The 20150-nt window shown below is 39.5% G+C and overlaps 1 protein-coding gene across 2 annotated transcripts in view; it reads right to left on the bottom strand.

Moving 5' to 3' along the window:
* The window catches only part of RNF130 (ring finger protein 130), a 50470-nt gene that overhangs the window by 8037 nt on the left and 22283 nt on the right, over window positions 1-20150 (bottom strand). The window contains exons 3-8 of one of the 2 annotated variants that reach the window (XM_050905315.1): window positions 18443-18693; window positions 14916-14987; window positions 12987-13069; window positions 6072-6168; window positions 3889-4093; window positions 1721-1814 (exon numbers count right to left, since the gene is read on the bottom strand). In XM_050905315.1, the coding sequence (XP_050761272.1) occupies window positions 1721-1814; window positions 3889-4093; window positions 6072-6168; window positions 12987-13069; window positions 14916-14987; window positions 18443-18693 (802 nt within the window). The remainder of the gene's footprint in view (window positions 1-1720; window positions 1815-3888; window positions 4094-6071; window positions 6169-12986; window positions 13070-14915; window positions 14988-18442; window positions 18694-20150) is intronic. The other variant, XM_050905314.1, reaches the window with a different exon arrangement.

Below are 20150 nucleotides of genomic sequence, written 5' to 3'. Positions count from 1 at the left end.
CTTACATCAGCACGCCCTTTGTTTGTACTAAGGCAACATCACCGTGAAAACACTTTGCTGGAAGCCCTAACTGCCAATGTGAAGAACCTTCCCCTTTCAGTAAAAATAGGCCCAGATCCGACTGAGCAAATGACAACAAAAATAAGAGTTGCAAGGCAAGGCAGAAATGCAACTGCTATCAGTGCCCACATCTGGATGATACTACATGGGCTACAGTTCCTTTGTCATCTTCCTAATGATGTGGAAATGCCCAGAAACACAGACATTCCCGTTTCACAACTCATCTTGCTCCATGCTTTCCCAAGCTATTTTTCAGCGCAGATTAATTATGTTCAGCTACAGCTATGTTGCCAAGTTGCTGACTGATAGTTGCAATTTCAAGATTTTGACAAATGGGGGGGGAAAAAAAAAAGTAATGAGGGGGCTTGATAGGACTATTTGAAGTTCTAAAACTTTTCTTCATTAAGCCCTTTTGGAATTAGCATCTGAAAAGAGGAGGAAAGGAAGATTTGCAAATTAGCGGTAATCAAAGGTCCCTGATGACCAAAACCTCTAAGAACTTATTATGGCCCCTCCTGAAGATTAGCTTGAGACTGTCTAAAATTTTACACTGGAGACTATTAGACATATTTCCATCTTATTGAGAAGGACACCTTATACTTTCCAGACAGCAATGAAAACAAAAAAAGCACTACTCGCTCTCATCTCAAAAAAAAAAAATTAGGTTTATAAAGCTACACTTCCAGGCTGTACAGGAGACTGCCTTTGAATCTCACCCCACTTTGGTAAGAGATCAACACATTAATGGAAACTCAGCTGCATCAAGATGTTCAGAGACAAAGAAAGATGCTGAAACTTTCCGTCCCCAAGTAAATAAATTATGATTAAATATATATCATGAGCCCAGATGTTCCGTACACCTAAATGAAAATAGCTAGATGTACCTAGTTAATATATCTGCGGAACAGATTTATACTTGCCCATACACAGAACTATAAAAAAAGACTGAAAGTCACGCGCTAGAGTCACTTCTTGTTCAGCCTGTCTGAAGGGAAGCATTGGGGGTGTCTATAAAAATCAAGAAAGCGTGGATGTCTTTAAGCATTCCTTTGACTGCAATTCTTAAGCATACTAAAATGAGAGGCCAGAAGACTGGTCTGCTCTCTTCACTTGAGAGAAGAAACAGTAGTGTATTCATTGTTTTCATCTCTCCCTGTCCTAAGAGAAAAAAAGGTTGTTTTCTATTTAAATATCTTTTTTCTTAGCCGAAAGTGTGCCAACTAGGAATCAGATTTTTTTTTTTTTTTAATGACATTTGACTACGGAATTGAGGTGAAAACTGTCAAAGGTAACTGATGGTAGTAATTTTTGGCTCTGCCAAGCGAATTTTGAACATGGGGATTTAATGGCAGAAATCTAATGTTTACCTAGACCATTGATCAAAAACTGAATATAAATATTCTCTTTTCCCTGTTCCATGTCTCTGCTTAGCAAGGAGATTTCCTCAGACAATCCAGCTAAATATAAATTAAGAGAGACTTTAGATGTTACCCTGGAACCTACTGTTAACAGAGAGACTTACATTTGAGAAAAGCAGAAAAGGCATTTGATTCTTTGAAAACTGCATTTTTCCCCTTCTCTGTTCTCTTGGTATTTGTTCCCAATGTTGTCCATGACACACCCACCAGAAATATATAGAAACATCTGAATATTTACTTACTCATTAGCATTCAAGCTAGCTGTGGCTTTGATGATCATGTAGCAGAGTGTAAGGGCACTGAGGAGGCCAAAACTGGCAATAATAAACCATTCTTCTGTTGACAAAGGAAAGGGAGGAAATCACTCGTGGGAGAAGGCTTATGTCAAAGCGATGCCAATATTTCCCTCAAACACCACTGGCGGAAGGCAAGAGGCTTCTAAGCCATGACTGGCACCAGGAGGTGAAGCAGAAGGAGGTTAGCCACAGAGTTACTGACTGGAGAAGGCTAGCAAAGAAGAAGTGGAGAGAGGTGTGGAAAAAAAGCATGGCACAACAATATTTCCTGGCTGAGCCCAAGGGTTAGTGATAAAGAAAGATTACTTAACAATGTAAAGTGAAATGCAGGAACAAGGGAAAAATGTAATGAAAACTCTGTCCGCCCCCAAGTCAGAAAGAAGAAGATTGTCAGGGTTGGTTTAGATTTGCTGAGATGCAGCTCTTCACATAAGCATACCCAATATACTTTCACACTTAACTTGTGTCTTCGCCCCCTCCCTCCTGAATAAATGCTATAGCATTACTTTAAAAAAAACCAACAAAAAATAGGATAGCTTGTTCAACAGTAAAACAAGTTTTCCATTTAATAGACAGGAATACAACATGGAAAAATAATGTCAACATTAGTGTATATACTACTTTTTATTTTTTAATGTGTCTGTATGTAAAGAAGGCTATTAAAGAGTGTTCACTATTCAAAGTTCTCCCTTCTCAAGATCAATTTGGCACATAGTAATAGTTCGGAATACAAACACTTTTGTTGAATATGGCTTTTGGTTTAACTCTCATGCATCAAAGAATGCATGTGTCATCCATAAAATTCAAACATTTGAACAGCCTTTTCTAAAGTTTTATTTTATAAACATTGTCAGAATGAACTGTTGCTGATTATTTCTTGTTTTACCCTGGCATCCCATCTGTGCAAGAGCAGTACTACAGTTGGGAACAGACAGTAAAAATACCTTCTGTAAAACCAAGTAGTGAAAAGTTTCAGTTAAACTACAGAGTTTTCCCACTCATGACAATGAAAGCAGCACACCAACAGACAGATTTGCTCTCTGCTCAATAGAGCGGAATATAAGATGAATCAGATGTTGAACACTGCATGACAAAGTGACTTAATGGCTTTGTAAAGAATCTAGATTTTGTATGTGGATTTTTCCTTCTCAGATCAGGACATTTCTGGATACGGACTATGTGTTTCATAAGATGAGATTTTTTTTTAAGTGAACCATCTACTTTGCTACAGCATCTAAAGAAACACTCTAATGCATTGTATCAGCTACACTGCCTCTTATACATATATCAGTGGCAAACAGTGTCACTAAATTCAAAATCTACATCATAGATGCACATAAGCAAAATACAAGGAGAAAACTAGACTGTTGTACTGCATGGATTCTATTTTTGCAATTCAGCCAGAAAAACAATCATTCATACATCAAATTGGGACTGTACAGTATATGGAAAAATGATGCAATTCCACACATTGTATTCATTATAGTGCTATTGTACATTAAAAACCCTAGGTAAAATCCAGTGAGTGGAAACTTCCCAGGCTGTTCTTACGGTAAGAGCTTGCAAGCAGTGCAGGAACAGTTTTCTGATGTCATAAAACACTTGGACAATACTCAAATGTTGGTACGTCAAATACAAAATTTGTGAATTAAAAAAAGTAAGAAAAACCATCTGCTAAGAGACATCAGAATTCCAGTAGTAATGTTCTCAGGGGAAAAAATGTCTGCAGAAATAGTAATCACCTAAAATATTTATATTTGTATAAATTATTGCATGTAAAATATTCTGAAAGGGTAAATAATGGTTTTGGCAATCCAGCTTCTCGTACTGGTTACCAAATTCAGGAGGGTTATTTTGTTGCCATTTTGGTTCATCCAGTGTTCTTTGCATGCAGATCTAAATGGATATACCATTAATAATGAAAGTGTTGGCACTGTCGTACCTAGATTTATCGGTTTCAATAGGGAGCGCATGCCTCTCACAGAGACGCTGAGGTCACCTTTGTCCCTGCAGGGAAATCTTTCACCATGGCCCTGCAGCACAGAGCTACAGCAGAGCAAGTGCCACATACCAGGAAAACCATAGAACGGTACTGGAAGCCAAAGAAAACTTACTTGTCACAGCAATGTTGATCTCTCCTGACCTTGGCGTTAGCTCTCCGTCCTGTGGAAGCTGTGACATCCCAGAGGTGCGCAGGGGCTCCAGGCTGAGAGAGCCGTCATTGGCAAAATCGCCCAGTGCTGATCGCCTGCTAGTTGGCTGGCCTCTGGTGAGCCTTTCCATGTCAAAGGCTACATTATCTGTACATGGCACGTTTGGCTGGAAAAAAAAAAGTGATTCCACATTACAATGATGGATATTCTACATGTAGCAAACCTATAAATTGAGTAAACCACACACACACTGTTCAGCTGCTATGGCTGTCCTCACAGGAGAGAAACACACGAATTAGCAAGTTCTGTCCGAAGTTGCACCTTCAGTCCACTTTAAAGAGATGAAGAAAGAAGCAGGAAATGGGATTAAGATTCAAGAAAGGGACTCAAATATGCTTGTATCATAGCCTGTATGGCTTACTACCATGAGCAATGATGACATGCACCAAATTCTACAGTATCCTCCTCTAAAAATCCAGGTATGTTATTAATTGCAAAACCAGGTCATCCACAATGTATCTGTAACTATTTCTTAGAAAATGTGCAAATTTGCAACTGACACAGCTAAAAACGGAGGCCTGATTATTCTCACTGGCTTGACTCAAAAGTTGCTTTATACAGTATCTTCATATGCTTTTCTCTTTCTTCCTTATTTCTTTCTTCTGAAAAGAGCATTGCTCCCACCTAATAATTTTTTCCTCATATGGGAAAGATGGAAAAATCCTCTTTGAGGTTCTTCACTTCTATCCCTTTGTGAACCGGTCAACAAAAGCAGTACTCAGGGATCCCATAAGCCATGAGCTGCTTGAGAAAAACTTGCTGGCCTTGGCTAGGGCATGGCTTTTAATATGTAAGCAAATTTAAGAGTGTCTACGGGAGACCACAACAGGAACAAGAGATTTACAGAGTAAATTTAACAAAGAAGGGTTGAAAGAAGTTGAGAAGAGGGAAGATTATAGAGAACCTAGTAGACTTCCAGTAGATAAAAAAATTGTTACAAATGGAAATATAACAATATATTCTCAATGACCAACCAGGGAAAGGAACAAGAACAACAACAAATCAGCTTTATCAGCGGCAAATAAATTGGTAAAAAAAACCCAAACGCTTTCTGAGTAAGGTACTGGAACACCTTTCCCTCTTTCAACATCTTTGTTGGCGACATGGACAGTGGGATTGAGTGCACCCTCATCAAGTCTGCCGACAACACCAAGCTGTGTGGTGCGGTCGACATGCTGGAGGGAAGGGATGCCATCCAGAGGGACCTTGACAGGCTTGAGAGGTGGGCCCGTGCGAACCTCATGAAGTTCAACAAGGCCAAGTGCAAGGTCAGGGCAATCCCAAGCACAAATATAGGCTGGGCAATGAGTGGATTGAGAGCAACCCTGCCAAGAAGGACTTGGGGGTGTTAGTGGATGAAAAACTGAATATGAGCCAGCAATGTGCGCTCGCAGCCCAGAAAGCCAATCGCATCCTGGACCGCATCAAAAGAAGCGTGACTAGCAGGTCAAGGGAGGTGATTCTCCCCCTCTACTCTGCTCTTGTGAGACCCCACCTGGAGTCCTGTGTTCAGCTCTGGGGCCCCCAACATAAGAAAGACATGGACCTGCTCAAGTGGGTCCAGAGGAGGGCCACGAAGATGATCAGGGGGCTGGAGCACCTCCCCTATGAGGACAGGCTGAGAGAGTTGGGGTTGTTCAGCCTGGAGAAGAGAAGGCTCTGGGGAGACCTTATAGCAGCCTTCCAGTACTTAAAGGGGGCCTACAGAAAAGATGGGGAGGGACTCTTTATCAGGGAGTGTAGTGATAGGACAAGGGGTAATGGTTTTAAACTGAAAGAGGGTAGATTTAGATTAGATATTAGGAAGAAGTTCTTCACTGTGAGGGTGGTGAGACACTGGAACAGGTTGCCCAGAGAAGTTGTGGATGCCCCCTCCCTGGAAGTGTTCAAGGCCAGGTTGGATGGGGCTTTGAGCAACCTGATCTAGTGGAATATGTCCCTGCCCATGGCTGGGGAGTTGCAACTAGATGATCTTTAAGGTCGCTTCACCAAACCACGCTATGATTCTTTCTCTCCTACAATTATTCCTCCTGTTCTAGGTCTCAGACGTGGGAGGAAGAAGAGCTCACAACAGTGCAACTTACCACAATTCCCAGTGCCTTCAAAATGTTCAGTTTACACATTGGACACGTACAGTGCTCACTAAGCCATGGATCCACACAAGCTTTGTGGAAAACATGCCTAGAAGAACAGAGAAGGCACATATATAATTTGCAAACAATTCTATTTTATACAATGAGAACTACTTTAACAAACTTTTAGATAACTTTTTTTAATTAAGCCAGCAGAACAAGTTCTAGAACTGCCAGTATTCTGTGCTGATTGCAATAAGAAAAAAAATTAAAAACTCTTGCTTGCTGTTGCCACCCTTTACTAATAGTTCAACTAGGAAGAAACACTTAAAAGGAAAATTCCCCCCCCCCCCCCCCCCCCTTTTATTGTGGATATGAGTATGCACATAGGCAGAGTAACTAGGGTAACAAAATCCCCACCATAACCTTGTGTAAAGCCTTGTCTCAATTTCTATGTAGAGCCTGGATATAAATTGTGTAGGAAGAGCACAGATCCACCAGCAGTCAATTTTATTCAAAAGTCAGTGCAACCAACCCAAACACACTTATGTTTGATTTTGAAAGGGCTTTTATAATTATCACATCTAAGTAAAAAGAAGGCTTTTCCTATAATCAGTATTTCTTGATATCAGAAAGGAAAACGTTTCCATCATCATATGATGGTCATAAAAAGAAGAATCTTTCAAAGATGAAAAGGCAAACTGGGCTTCTACTTGCTCAGCAGGGAACTCCACAATAGAAAACAGTCTGAATCGCCACCTACATTGCATACAAAAATCTTAGTCACATACAGCAATATAAATGTAACAGTGTTGGGATTGATATAAACCAATATAACAAGTAAGGGCTATGCAGAGACCAAAACAACGTATCTAAGTTAAAGGAATTAAAGGAAATGTCCTCTTGGCTTTTCAAAAGGCAAAGAACTTTTCAGAGCATATTCATGGCAGAAATGGGTATCACTAGACTTTCTACACAATACAGCTTTAGCAAACACTTATAATAACCTAGTCTGAATAAGCCTACGATAAGAACCCAGATCTTTCATTTCCAGTGGCACTGACTGCACAGCAAAAAGCCAGTAAGAGCAGGCACACCCAAACACAACAGACTGGTGATCACGGCAAAGATCAGCAATTACAAGGGCTGCTTACCCAGCAAAGAGCTGTGCTCTGAAACCAGCAGATGAAGGGGCAGTGGCAGAACAAGGAGTTCTTGCCATCTATTTGAGGCATCAGCATGGTCTGTAAGAGGTCATGCATGCCCCCAAGGCAGCATAAAGTTGAGATACTCTGTCCTCTCCTTTCTCAGGTTATACTTGCTGCCCTGCGCCTCAGTAAGCTCCTCATGGGGTCTGGGACTTCTTTGCTCCCCATCCCTTGGGATTTTAAAACCAGAGACCAAATGAGGCATGTTACCAAGATAATTCTCTTTTAAATCTCTGGAAAGCGACCTGAGAGAAAGGCCTCCTGAAATTGTTAACGAACATGGAAGAAGACAGTATATAATTATGTTTTGTCTATGGCTAGTAAAGACTGATGGAGGGACTAAACTGTATCAACATAATTAGGTTCCAGTCAGCTACAACTATATATCCTACCGGTACTAACTAGATGCATAGACTTACAGTATAATATAGTCAACAGAAGATGGACAGGGAGCAAGAGAACTTTGCTTATCTATATCCCAGCTATTGCAGGAATAGAAACTTACAGAATCTCAGCTAGTCACGTTGCTGGCCTGTGTTCTTTAGCAATACGGCAATCATGAAAAACAGGATATGTACATTGCTTACTGTTCAAATAATTGCACAAAATACAGACTCACTTCTATTGTTATTAGGTCTTAACGCATTCCCTTTATTGCTCACAAAACTACAGGAAACAATGTTTAGAAATCCTGGGTGATAGAAAATGGTTTGAAATCTTCTGAAATAGAGATGTATTTTTCTATGTTAGGCAAATCATGGCTTTTAGTTGCTTATGTTTCCTTTTAATTCTCTGAAGTCTGTTTTTTTTTTAGAGTAGGACAAACCTGAAAATCTAGTATTTTGGGAAACAGCAGACATCAAGACTCCACAGAAATATGAAAACAGCTTTAATATATCATTATCGGCTAATCAGTGCTGTAGAAGCACTCAGATCAAGTGAAGCAGGCGACTGATATGGATGCCAACATGCATCCACTAAATATTATGAGTTATTTTAAAGAGTCATTAGTAGTTTGATATAGTTCAAATGCACCAAAACAGCTCAACTATTTTTGTGACCTCTTAATTCTTTGCTTTTAGTTCCTAAACCTTCAAGGATGTTTATTAATGTGTTTCAAAAAAGTACAGTTCTCCAAAGGTTATTTATTGATTTAGATCAGCATGGCTCTGCCTACTGCTTGTGCAGTTTATCTACTCCTTAAAAAGCTTGCCGATACCATCATTGTGGCTCAGGCTCTGTCTGGATTTCTCTGCTTGCAAGAGTTAAAAAGCAGTTATACAGCAATGAAGATAGTAAACACATGAATTATTTTAAAAACTCAGTCTGACAAAGTAAGCCCTTGCATTTTCTGCTATCATAAACCTTCTCCATCTTCATATTTCTGTCACTTGTTTTCCAAGACCATAAATCTGAAGAGTTCCTAGCAAGCTGCTCTAGGTCACAGCAGCTGATGACGTTCCCCCAGGAGCCACACACCGGGGAGTCAAGTGTGACACAGCTTTTGCTGCTTCTCCAGCCTCAGGGCTGGAGGAAGCATGGCCGGCAGCCAGGCTGGTAGCACTGAAGGAGTCTCCTATGCAGGCATAACTCCAAACAGGTGACCTGCAGGTATTTTTCCACTCTGTCAGCATAACCAAGACAGTTGCCCTCCAGCTTGTAATAAACACTGTAACGGCAACTCTGTTGTACAACACTGCTTCTTTGCAGCATTTCACAGAGAAAAAAAGTGAATTAGAAATCTTTTGGTGGTGTAATGCCTCTGAATTTGCACGTCACACAAGAAGGGTTTGAACAGGTTTACAAGTGCCATTTCCCAAGAGCTCACTACACTTCCCTGCTCTCAGTGCAGCATCCCACCAAAGGGACCTGATCAACATGCTGCTGTAGCATCAACAAGCATGCATGTAGCATCTTTGGCTACAGCTGGAGGCAGCTGCTTGCCTCGCCCTGGGGCACAAACCTTCCAGCCAGGCCAGCAAGCAGCACACAGGTCCTTCCTGCCCTGCTGCAGGCAGCCCATTACAGCTAGCACAGCTGAGGAGAGACGTCTGGCCTGCTGCAGCAGGGAGGAAGGTGCCACATCTCCGCTCTCCCAGCAGGCAATGCCAGGGGAGAGCAGCCTCAGTGCTTTCCACAAATATGTAGTATTGCTGGGGGAAAAGAGAGACTGCCCTTGCAAGCAGGTAGCAGAGAAAATGGGGTTGTGCAGAGGCATTGCAGTAAGCAGTAAAGGATGGCATTGAGATATTGTGTTAATTTGCTCTCAACAACAAAAAAAAGGGCAAAAAAAAAAGCAGCTATTTGCAGCAGCACAGAATCAAACAGATGAAAATCTGGCTTAGACGCTTTTGTCAGTTCCCCCCTTCTTCCCCAGTACAAGAATTATTCAGAATTTGGCTCAAGAGCCATTTATTTTAACATACTCAACACTCCTTTAATTCTCTTCCTGCCTTGTAAATGCCTTCCTTCCCAGGCCATCTTTCTGCCCTTTCCAGTGTCACACTCTGCTTTTCTCTAACCTGCCACTTTGCTCTCCCCTTCCCTTATCTCTCACTAGTCCTTCACACTACCCCCTCCTGATCACTCTTCCCCTAGTGCCTGTTCATCTCCTAGATGCAGTGGTGTGATGGTAGAGTAAAACTATCTGAACAAAGAAAATTGTCCATGAGGTTTGTCTTTTGCTAGAATCCTTCTTACATTTGCTTACTCTACTTATTTTTAAACTTACATAATGATATTCACAAAAGACAGAGACGTTCCTCAGGCTTGTAAGCCTAAGACAGATGCCTGCCTTATCCCTCTGTGCACTAAAAGCTATAGGTATGTCCATAGGCTGCTGGTACTGAACATATTTCTCTCTCTGAAGCACAAAATGAATGACAGAAATTCAACTGCATTGTTTGCAATCATTTTAACAATTTCCCACCTGCCACAAAACTTTACACCACAAATGCGGTGTTTCACTACAGAATTTTAGGTGCAACTTGCTCAGCTGCTGGTAGCTTTTGCCCGCTGTGTGTCTGCCCAGACCAGACCCCTCTCTGCTGAGGCACAGTGACAGACCATACTTAACTGCAGAGAACAACTGTGGTACCAAAGGGAAATGCTACTTTTAAATTGATGAAAGCAGCAAGGATGTCATATGTCAGTGATTCCTACTGTCTAATGATTACAGCTTCCTCAACAGGCACAGTAAGAAAAACTTCTAGCCTTTCATTTGCTTCCTCCTGGTCGAGCCATTTTGTCCATGGTTTTCTTGTAATTTATTTTCTCATCTGGCCTAGAGACTCTCTTGTAGTTTTTGTGTGTGTGTGTGTGTGTGTGTGTGTGGTGTTGGTTTTGGTTTTTCAACCTAACTTTGCATGTTGCACTAAAATGAGAGGTTAAAGTATCAGGAAGTAGAAAGGCATTAAACCTCCAAAACAAGATTTGGGGAGAAACATCTCAGATGCTGAGGACTGAAAAAAGTCTTACATGCAATCTGAAATTTATTGGGCTCACCTCTGCAAGTACTGGTTGGCTCTTCATCTACAAATATAAAAATGTCTTGTGGAAAGTATCCATCTCAATGTTTCTGTCTAGCCAAGATGGTTTTGTGCTCAGCTCAAAGTTGAGCTGCAGCAGATGAAAAGTGAGATTTAAAAAAAGAGAAGTAGAAAGCAAACATAAAAGTTGTCATACAGCCTTCAGCAGGAATGTAATCTGAGCCTTCACTGACCTTATATTCTTGTGAAAAACAGAACAGAAAAGGATCTACACAGGAGCCTTGATATCTCCTTTACATGGGAGATTGCACTGGGGGAGGTTTGGACTTTAAAATTATTATTTTTTTTTTTTAATTAAAAAAAAAATCAATTATCATCTTGTTTAAATGGTCTGTATCATATCTGCTGATACTAGTAACATATCCATTGCTTGGACAGTGGCAGTTGTTTAACTAAGGAAGTTGACTTTCAGTCCCAACTCTGCCTTGTGCTAGTGGGAGAAGATGCTTTCCTACCAGATGAAGACTCATTCTTTCTTCGTTGGCAAGGACCTCCCTCTGACCTCTGTTCAGTATCAAGAGAAAGGCACAGAGAAGTGGGACTTGTGAACCTCCATTCCACATCCTTGACCCTCACAGTACCACCCTGAACTACAGAAGTGAAGCTTTCTTAAGAGGCAGTTTATCAAACAATCATCTTAGTGGTCCAAAACTGGTGTGCAGTTTCCAGAAGTAGTTCTTCTAATTTCCAAATAATCCTCTACATAAATCAAAGACGAGGGCTTAATCCACATATGCAAGCTTTACTTGAGATTACAATATAGGACATAACTCTGGAATCTTTACTTAATACTTGGGAGTACATTTTTTTTAGGGCAAGAGGACATCATCTTTGAGTAAAAATGACTGAATCATAAAAAAGAAATGCACACACATCTGCATGACCAAAAGCTCCCAAATCTTCACAGATCTAAGACCAAGCTCTTCTATTCCCAAATATTTTAATGGGAGTTTCTAAACAAACATTTGTAGGGTATATCAACTAAACAACAGCACTGAGAATCTAAAACAGGTCATTGTTTCCCACAGTCCAATAGGTAAAGAACATAGAGAAAGTAAACTGAATTAAACTTTTGGCTTCAGATGTAGAATTCACACATATTTTGATCAATAAGATAAAATAATACTGTTTTCCTTTTATGATGATAGAAATTCATTATGCATTAGAAGAAAAATATTCCAGCTGTTCAGAAAAGCCTGCAGGAGGATTTAGAAGACCAATAATGAACTCTTATGCGCTGCTGCGTAACTGAAGATTGACTCCAACACCATGACTTTGTTGCTTCTACAGTATCATGCAGAACACTATTTATGGATCAAGCACAGGCCAAATTACTGGATCTTGGCTGCATATATACAACATAACTTACATGTGTTTTTTGTGTCTGGAGATAAGGAGAAAGCTTTACATTTCAGAATACAAGGGAAAGATGTCCTTGGTAACACTTAAGGCTACCAAAATGTACTGATTCATCAAAACCAATCACCAGGTGGAAAAGTACTTAAAAACATCTCTCAGAGCAAATATCCTGAAACAACTCAAGAATGGAAGTGGAATGGAAACAAACTGAAAACCTGTAAATGTCAAGAGAACGGCATAAAAGGAGGAGGAAGTTGTTATATTTTAAGCACCAATGCAGAATATCCAGCAAGTACGAATCTTCAGGCACAAGCCAAGAACACATGGCACTCGAGAGACCAAAGACAGATGATAGCACAGTAGCTGACTGATGTCAGAAGAGGTATGAAGGTTGGAAAGACTGCATTTCAGTTTCCTACACCGTTTCAGAAACCAGCAGCCAATGTTGCACATCTACTGCGCAGAATGCTGCAGCTGTACCTGGTTCACTATACTTAAGTTTTTTGTGTCCACCCACCGCTTGGTCCTTAAATCTGCACTCCCCCCGCCCCAATCTTAATAGCTGCACTGCCAATATGCCCAAACTGCCCATCTTCAAGATCATAATCTTTTGTTTAATCTCTACTGTCATAACAGTGCCAGCACCCACCTTCACACCTTCTGGTATCATAGTCTAAAATAAAGTGGCTGTTATTAGGACTGGAAACATCTAACAAATGTGTCTGTAAATTACAATGCACATACTACATGAAATGAAGCAAAGGAGCACAAAGAAAGAATAGTTTCCAAACAAAGCAACTTTACTAGCTTACTTGCATGGTAAAATGCGAACAACATCGTTCTGCTTGTAACTCTCAATGCAGACAGCACAATGATCAAAGTCTGGGTCTGTTTCCTAAAATGAAAAGAATGAAAATTCAAGTCAAGAGTTGAGGCTATGACAAATGTAGAAGTAGTTGTGACTAGTACATGAACTGCATTGTGCCAAGTGGCTGTTACTAAGAAGATACATTCCAACACGACTTGAGAAAGAAAAGTAATAACCCAGTTATTGGTTTTGTATCTCATATATACAAAACTCTCCCCTCATTTGGAGCCGGTAAATGATCATTTGAAACATAAGCTGAGGCCTAAGATGATTCTAATATTCAGTTGAATCACTATAAAATATAGTGGCGATTTTCCTAGGGGCTTTACTTCAGCTTGGAGCTAAAACTTCTGTTTTATTCAGGGTTTCTTTTTGGCATGATAAGAATTCTAGGATTCCCTTTTATAGCCAGAACTAGCAAATTTTACTTATTTCAGAGTAGTCCCATATTTTTGTCTGCTGCTTACCTGCAGAATTATCCTCATTCTTATCCAGACATGAAGATGAGGATCACTGACTGACTGGCTCCTCTCTTTTATCTGTTTTCCAGAAGTTACGGGGTTTTAAAAATTTTATTTTATTTTTTTAAGCATGAGAATTTAAAATTTCTAATGAAAAAGGGCTGACTTCCTTTGGATGTAGATATGGCATCAGCAATATATATTTAAAATGTTTGGGCCTGTGACACAAAACAGACCATGCTTTCTCTTAGTTCAAGTTCATTATTCTTTTCGATGCCAGCAAGCTACCAGCAAGACACAGAGACAGGAACCACAGCACGACAATAGCCCCGCCCCGGTCAGCACCAGTCAGTGCTGCATGCAGAGAATCCTGATGGGCTGCTCTGATGAAGGACAGGTTTTCTCCTACTCTCTGTTCACCTGCATGTGCATCTCATGCTGTCTGTACTGCAGCTCACACGTCACTCGCCAGTTTTGAATTTATGCTGTCAAGATGACAGCATCTTTTCTTTTAATACAGAAAAGTTCCCGTTATCTCTATGTACTCCCATACCCACAGAAAAGATTTAGTGCAGTGGGCTGTCTTGAAATAAAACTACATAGGGAGGGAGAAAGAGCAGAAAGACATTTTTTCTGCCTTCTCTCTGGAAGAAAATTTTTCCATCGCTTCCTAATCTTCCATTGCTGATAGTGTTGATAAGAAAGATAAAAAGGAATCACACTAAAAAGGCCCAAGGAAATAATCTTCTCTTAAAAATCAAATCACGGCCAGAATTCCCTTGCCTTTTGCAAATTAAAGAGCAAAAATTAAGCAAGATTAAGTGACTGTTTTTTCCTTTCAGAATCAAAGACAAAGCAGTACTGCTCATAAAAGTGGAAAAAGTTTAGGTCTTAACACACTATATATTTTAGTTTGTATACTGGCAAGAAATATTCTTGGAGTAACACTTACTATCTTTAATGAAATACCTGTTTATACTCCCCCTCAGATTACTGGATATTCATATTTTACATAAGAGATTGTCCTTTATTACCTGCCTTTTAAATTTATTTTTACTTTACACAACTTACATATGGAATGATTCTAAGCTTACAGAATTCCACATAAACAATGCTAGCCCTGTGTACTCCTACCAGCAAAAACCCCCAGCCAGCTAGCACACAAAACCACTCTCAGTCACAGTTGCCAGATGGAGTGCAAGCAGCATTTAAGCTTCTTTGAAGTGTACAGACTTACAGCATACATCAATACTAAACATTACACAAAATACTGTGCCACAGGACAAAGCAAGCCTCCAACAAGGAAGGCAAAGTCATAAATCAGAAGCAGAAAGGAAAAACTGAGATTGTTTCCCTTGGCAAAAATTAAACATGATGCTCAAGTTTACCACATTGAAATCTTATTATTATACCTTATCACCCTTCTTTACTGTCCTGGTTGTCAATTTACCAATGGCTTTCTTGGCAGCATCTCCAAGACGACGCTAATAAAGTGATAAAAGAAAAGAACACAAATTAACCCTGATAATCAAGCTTCATTACTATCCTTTATAATGACTTATTCGGGCTTAATACTAACATTGCAATACACACTATGGCAGTAGGCCAACACATAAGACAAAAAGCATACACAGCAAAGCACACAGATTTGTCAGGAAGAAAAAACCCAACAGTTGAGCCCACAAATGCACTCGATAAGCATGGGCATAAACCTCATGGACCATACAAAAGTCCACAAAAGTGATCCGACATTTGTGTGACAAAACTAATCAAACCCAGCCCGCAGGATAAAAGCTGAAGCAACATGCCCTCCCGACGATTTCTGTTATATTCTGTTCATATTGCTTTTTATTCAGTGTGCTGTAATATATGCCTTGTTCTCTTCTTAAGCTTAAGTTATTCCCCTCCCCCCTTCTCCTCGAGCAGGCTGATCTTATTCTGAGACGTAAGAGATCCTCCCAGTGTAACCTAGTTTCTCTCTCGCTATTACCTGAAACCACCAGGATCTCACAAAGAAAAAAAATTATGGATCACGAAATCTAAATAAGCCAATACAGACTTAAATAAAGCTGAAATGAATGCTGGTTTGAAGATGAACCTCAATCTGACTGCAGAGGCCAAGCTATTTTTTTTGTTATGTTGTTTTTATGACCATCACTGTTGGATGGAAGGAGCCATTTCTGCAATTCAAGTGCTGATTCCAACTTCAATGCCCAGTTCCCAGCCAACGAAGAATGGCTGTTTGCCAGCTGGTCCGTGGGATCCCAGAGATGGGGCACTGAGTAGAACAAAGCTCATGTCTTCTTATTTCAGGAACATGAGACATCAGATTTGGTTTACATTGACTGGAAAAAGGGAAATTCATGTATTTCATCCTTCACCTCCATCTTGTACTAAGTACTCTGTTCTTGAACGAGACAGGTTGTTTCTGAGAACGTAAACTGCACCTATCAAAATCTCCCATATAGCTTGAAACAAATGTGCGCTTTTTGTGCCCACCTTCTATACAGTTGAAAATCAAATCCTTCATAAGGTGTACCGCCCTGTATCATACACTTTCTCTGCACACAAACTGAAATTAAGGCGGCTGCTTTTATTTGAGAAACACAAAGACCTCAGAAGTCCACTACAACTAACTGTACTGCCGTTACTCTAGAATTAGATAAGCACTTTTTTTTTGGTGTGGTTTCCACAGAAGAACAGCTCTTATTTTATATTTTTTAGAGCATGGATTTGGAAAAAAAAAAAAAACCAGATACTCAGTCCCAATGAGTACCCATGTAGGAAATGCAGCATCAGAAACAGAGCTGGGATGGGGAAGTTATATGCTTCCTGAAGTCAGAAATCTCATCCTAACTTCAACATGTGAGAAATTGGTCAATTTAAGCAAATCTAAACTACATGTCCTGGAACAAGCATATTGGCCTGAGTACTTAACGACACAGAACACACTGGCACACTGCTGCAGTAGATATTAATTGCACAACCAAAGGTGTCATTACTAAGAAAGGAACAAGGCTGAAAAGGCATTTAACTTAAATGCTCAACACTACCAACTAAGTAATTGTGGGTAGTATTTATATTTAGTTGTACTGCATATGATTGTATATGCACTACAAGAAATCTTAAAGAAAGACTATTTTCCTATTGGAAGTATAATATTTCAGCAAAACTTCAAAAATGTATACATGTTCTCTTATATAAATAAATTTGCTAAACAATAACTTTCATCCCTTCCATTTAAGAGATCCATCTCTTCCATTTTCTAACTTTAACAAATACTTTTTTATGCTAACATTGGAAATGCTCAGGATTTGCTATTTTGATAAGTTACTCTGGCGGAAGTGCGCAAGAGTAATGATGTGAAATACCAGTATCTACTTGCACTATCTACAAAACGCAGCATGTTTTTTATTTATTTTTTTTTTAAAGTGTGCCTCAACATAACTTAAAAACAACATCATAGCCTAAAACAAGTTATTTCATCACTAACAGTACAGCCTTCTCTCGGTAAAAGCTCTCAAAGCTCTTTAAAAATAACCTGTAGCTGTTGCCACCTTCTTAAAGTTTAATAAGCTCAGCTTTTTAAACCACATAAAATTTTCATCAAGTTTCTCCTGACCTTTGTAAAAATCTAAAGAAAGAAAAAAGGTCGTAACAGCCCTTTCCCCGTGGAGCAACTGTTTTGAAACATGGACATTTGGAAGAAGCCTAGAACCATGTAGGGGATGCAGAAGGCACAATTTAGTATTCCACAGACATTCATTGAGCAACAGTTATATTTAAACTTTCACCATCCCAAGGGACCACACTAAGTACCGGTTACAGTGTGGTCATTTAAGAATGACATCCTTAGGAAAATCTACAGGATGCCCATGGGACCTGCAGCATCAGACACTATTTATAGAAACTGAAAAGGAAATCCTTTGTCACAACTGAGGCTTTATAAGTTTGCATTTGCTTTAGATTTGACAAAACACCAAAGCACTGCCTCACAGTGAGCTCCTGTGTATTAGCTAAAATTCAGGGGGAAAAGGGGGACAGTGACTAGAGATCAGAAGCTTTGTAAGTCAGCCTTGACAGAGAGATACAAAGGCAAAGAGAGCACAGTGGATTTCCTGAGGTTTACTGACCCTTCTCAATAAAAGCCAAGGCACACTGTGGAGGCAGTGGGTCATTAAGTCCACACTAGTAAAACATTTACTTCTAAAGTTTAATCCATATTTGAGTTGATGACTTGATTTAGTCAAGATCTCTGAGTAAGGCCATACTTAATTCAGTTCTTAAACAAATTAAGAGTTGAAAAAGAATGTAAGAAAGGCATATTGGACAAAATTTTACTTAAAATATATGACCAGGAGAATTAGGCAGTCCATACCAGTTGTGTTCTTGAATAAAGTTGAAAGTTAACACCGATCACTAAGCAGCTCTATATCTTAGTTTTCTTACCCTAACATTCATGACAGATTATAGTTTGGAAATACCTTTATACAACTTCTGAATTACCTTAACTATTACTGAGGCTATCCTTAAGAACATGGAGAGAATTCATAACATTAGCTCTATGTTCCCCTACACAAGTTCATTCACAATTTAACTTTCCTCCCCATTCCCAACATACATACAGTATGTATTATTCAGCCAACATAGAATCTATCTTCCTCTTGGACTTATATTCATCAAACCCCAAATATTTTGCTTCAGTTCTATTCTTTCCTGTCATGTAATAAGATCTTGTACTGGTGCTGCTCAGGATGAAAACACTTTGCTATATAAAAATCCTTGTCTGGCAATATGCTTTGCCTTGGAACAAAGAGGTTCTGAACACTAGTTTGATGGACATTCCTTAGAAATTATTTGTTCTCTATTTACTACTGTATACAGAAATATCACCTCTAGAACTCAGAGGAAAAAAAAAAAAAAAAAAGAGTCCCCTTACCTGATTCCTGTCACGTGCACTTGTGTACCTGATCTTCTGGATGAAATAAAATATTAACCATGCTGAAGAAATTATCATCAAAACAATGAATGATATTGACACAAAGACTAGAGAGCCCCGACTGAAGTTTTTTGGAGGAACACGGGATCCCACTGCTATTGCCATCAGGACAGAGATATTCTTTTCCAAGTAATTCAGGATCTCCTTAACCTTTGATTCTGTAATCATGACAGCAACAATGTCTCCAGTTCCTATAAAAAGATAAAAAATTTTAATTTACATTTAAAATTAACATGGCATGCCACTCATAAGATTTTCCAAATGCAAAGCCATTTGACAACTTAGAGATTTTAATCTAAGCCATCTGTGGTACATGGAACATGCTACTGGGCACTCAATTCATGGCTTGTCCTTCAAACCCAGATTTTCAAATTAGGGCATTAACGTGCAAATTGTCTGCAGCTCCACGCATAGTAACAGATCTCTGCTGGTGGTTACACAGTACTTCCCACATTATAATTACTGTGTGCAGTCTGAACTAGCTTTAAAAAGTACATTCGTTCCAGATTTGAAGCTGTGAATACCTAAATAGGCAACTCACAGAAAAACATTTAGAAGATTAGTTCAACGATACTGCTAGAGTGGTCTTAGTATACACAATACAAGTTGCTCCGGAGAATTATGCAAGTTCCCCTGCATGGTTATGTGGCTTTCACATGCCACCAAGGTTGTCAAGGACCTGCAAATCACAATTCCAACAGAGAAGCAACAAAGCCAAACTTCTACCTACATCACTGCAGACAGAAGTGAAAGTAAAGCAAGTAAGTCTGGCTGCAAAGTAGAAGAGAAATGAAAAAACTTGGCAGAAGTTTGAGTGCTGATTTTATCATGCATATAAAGACACGGTTCATAAGATCGCAAAGAGGCTGTCCGCTTCATCAGTTCCATTTTGAATGTGTAGCCCATCTGGTTTTTGTAGTGTCTTGCCTCTAGACTACCTCCTGTCCCAAAGGGAAAATTATTGGTACAAGGGTAAGAGAATCAAACCACAAGACTTGCTGAAAAAGAACGAAATCACCTGCAGAGCAGAGAGAGCACCTATGTTTTAAAAGCAGAGGCCCCATAAAAAAAAGATATTGAGCTCAGGGCAATTCTGATCTAAGTTCAAAGAAAGCAAAGTTTATAGGAAAACCAAAGCCAGAAAGAAAAAAGCCTTATGAGTGCCATTCTTAATCATCCAGATCTATTTGCTTCCTATACTAAAACCTCTTTCAAGACCTATTTTGAAAATGCTTGCAAAGTCTGCTCATCTGTTTGCTCCATCTGCTTGCTCCAATTCACATTCCCTCAGAGAGGAACTATATAATGCAAGCGACTTCAGCACTGAGATTCTGGATTTAGAGTGGATTTAAGTTACAGAGAACCTAGTGTGACAGTGAAGAGAGAACATGAGGTCCTATTTTAACACAAGGAATTTGTTCAAAGTCTTTTAATCAAAATCTGATTTTTAAGAAGTTACTGTATCCACAAAATGATGTAGAAGACCCAAAAGAGCAGCCTCTTTGAAACCCAGGGCACAATAAGTCAGGGTGACAGACCCAGACAGCTGTATAATTTTCCAAAATGGGTCCTAGAGTTGTGTAACAGTCTTAAATGTTATCTCATTACTCTTTCTATTCACCACGCCAAATAGTAACTTTTACAGTCA

Source organism: Gymnogyps californianus, chromosome 14, assembly GCF_018139145.2.
Source record: "Gymnogyps californianus isolate 813 chromosome 14, ASM1813914v2, whole genome shotgun sequence".
Lineage (NCBI taxonomy): Eukaryota > Metazoa > Chordata > Aves > Accipitriformes > Cathartidae > Gymnogyps > Gymnogyps californianus.
This window is presented reverse-complemented; position numbering and strand designations above follow the sequence as displayed.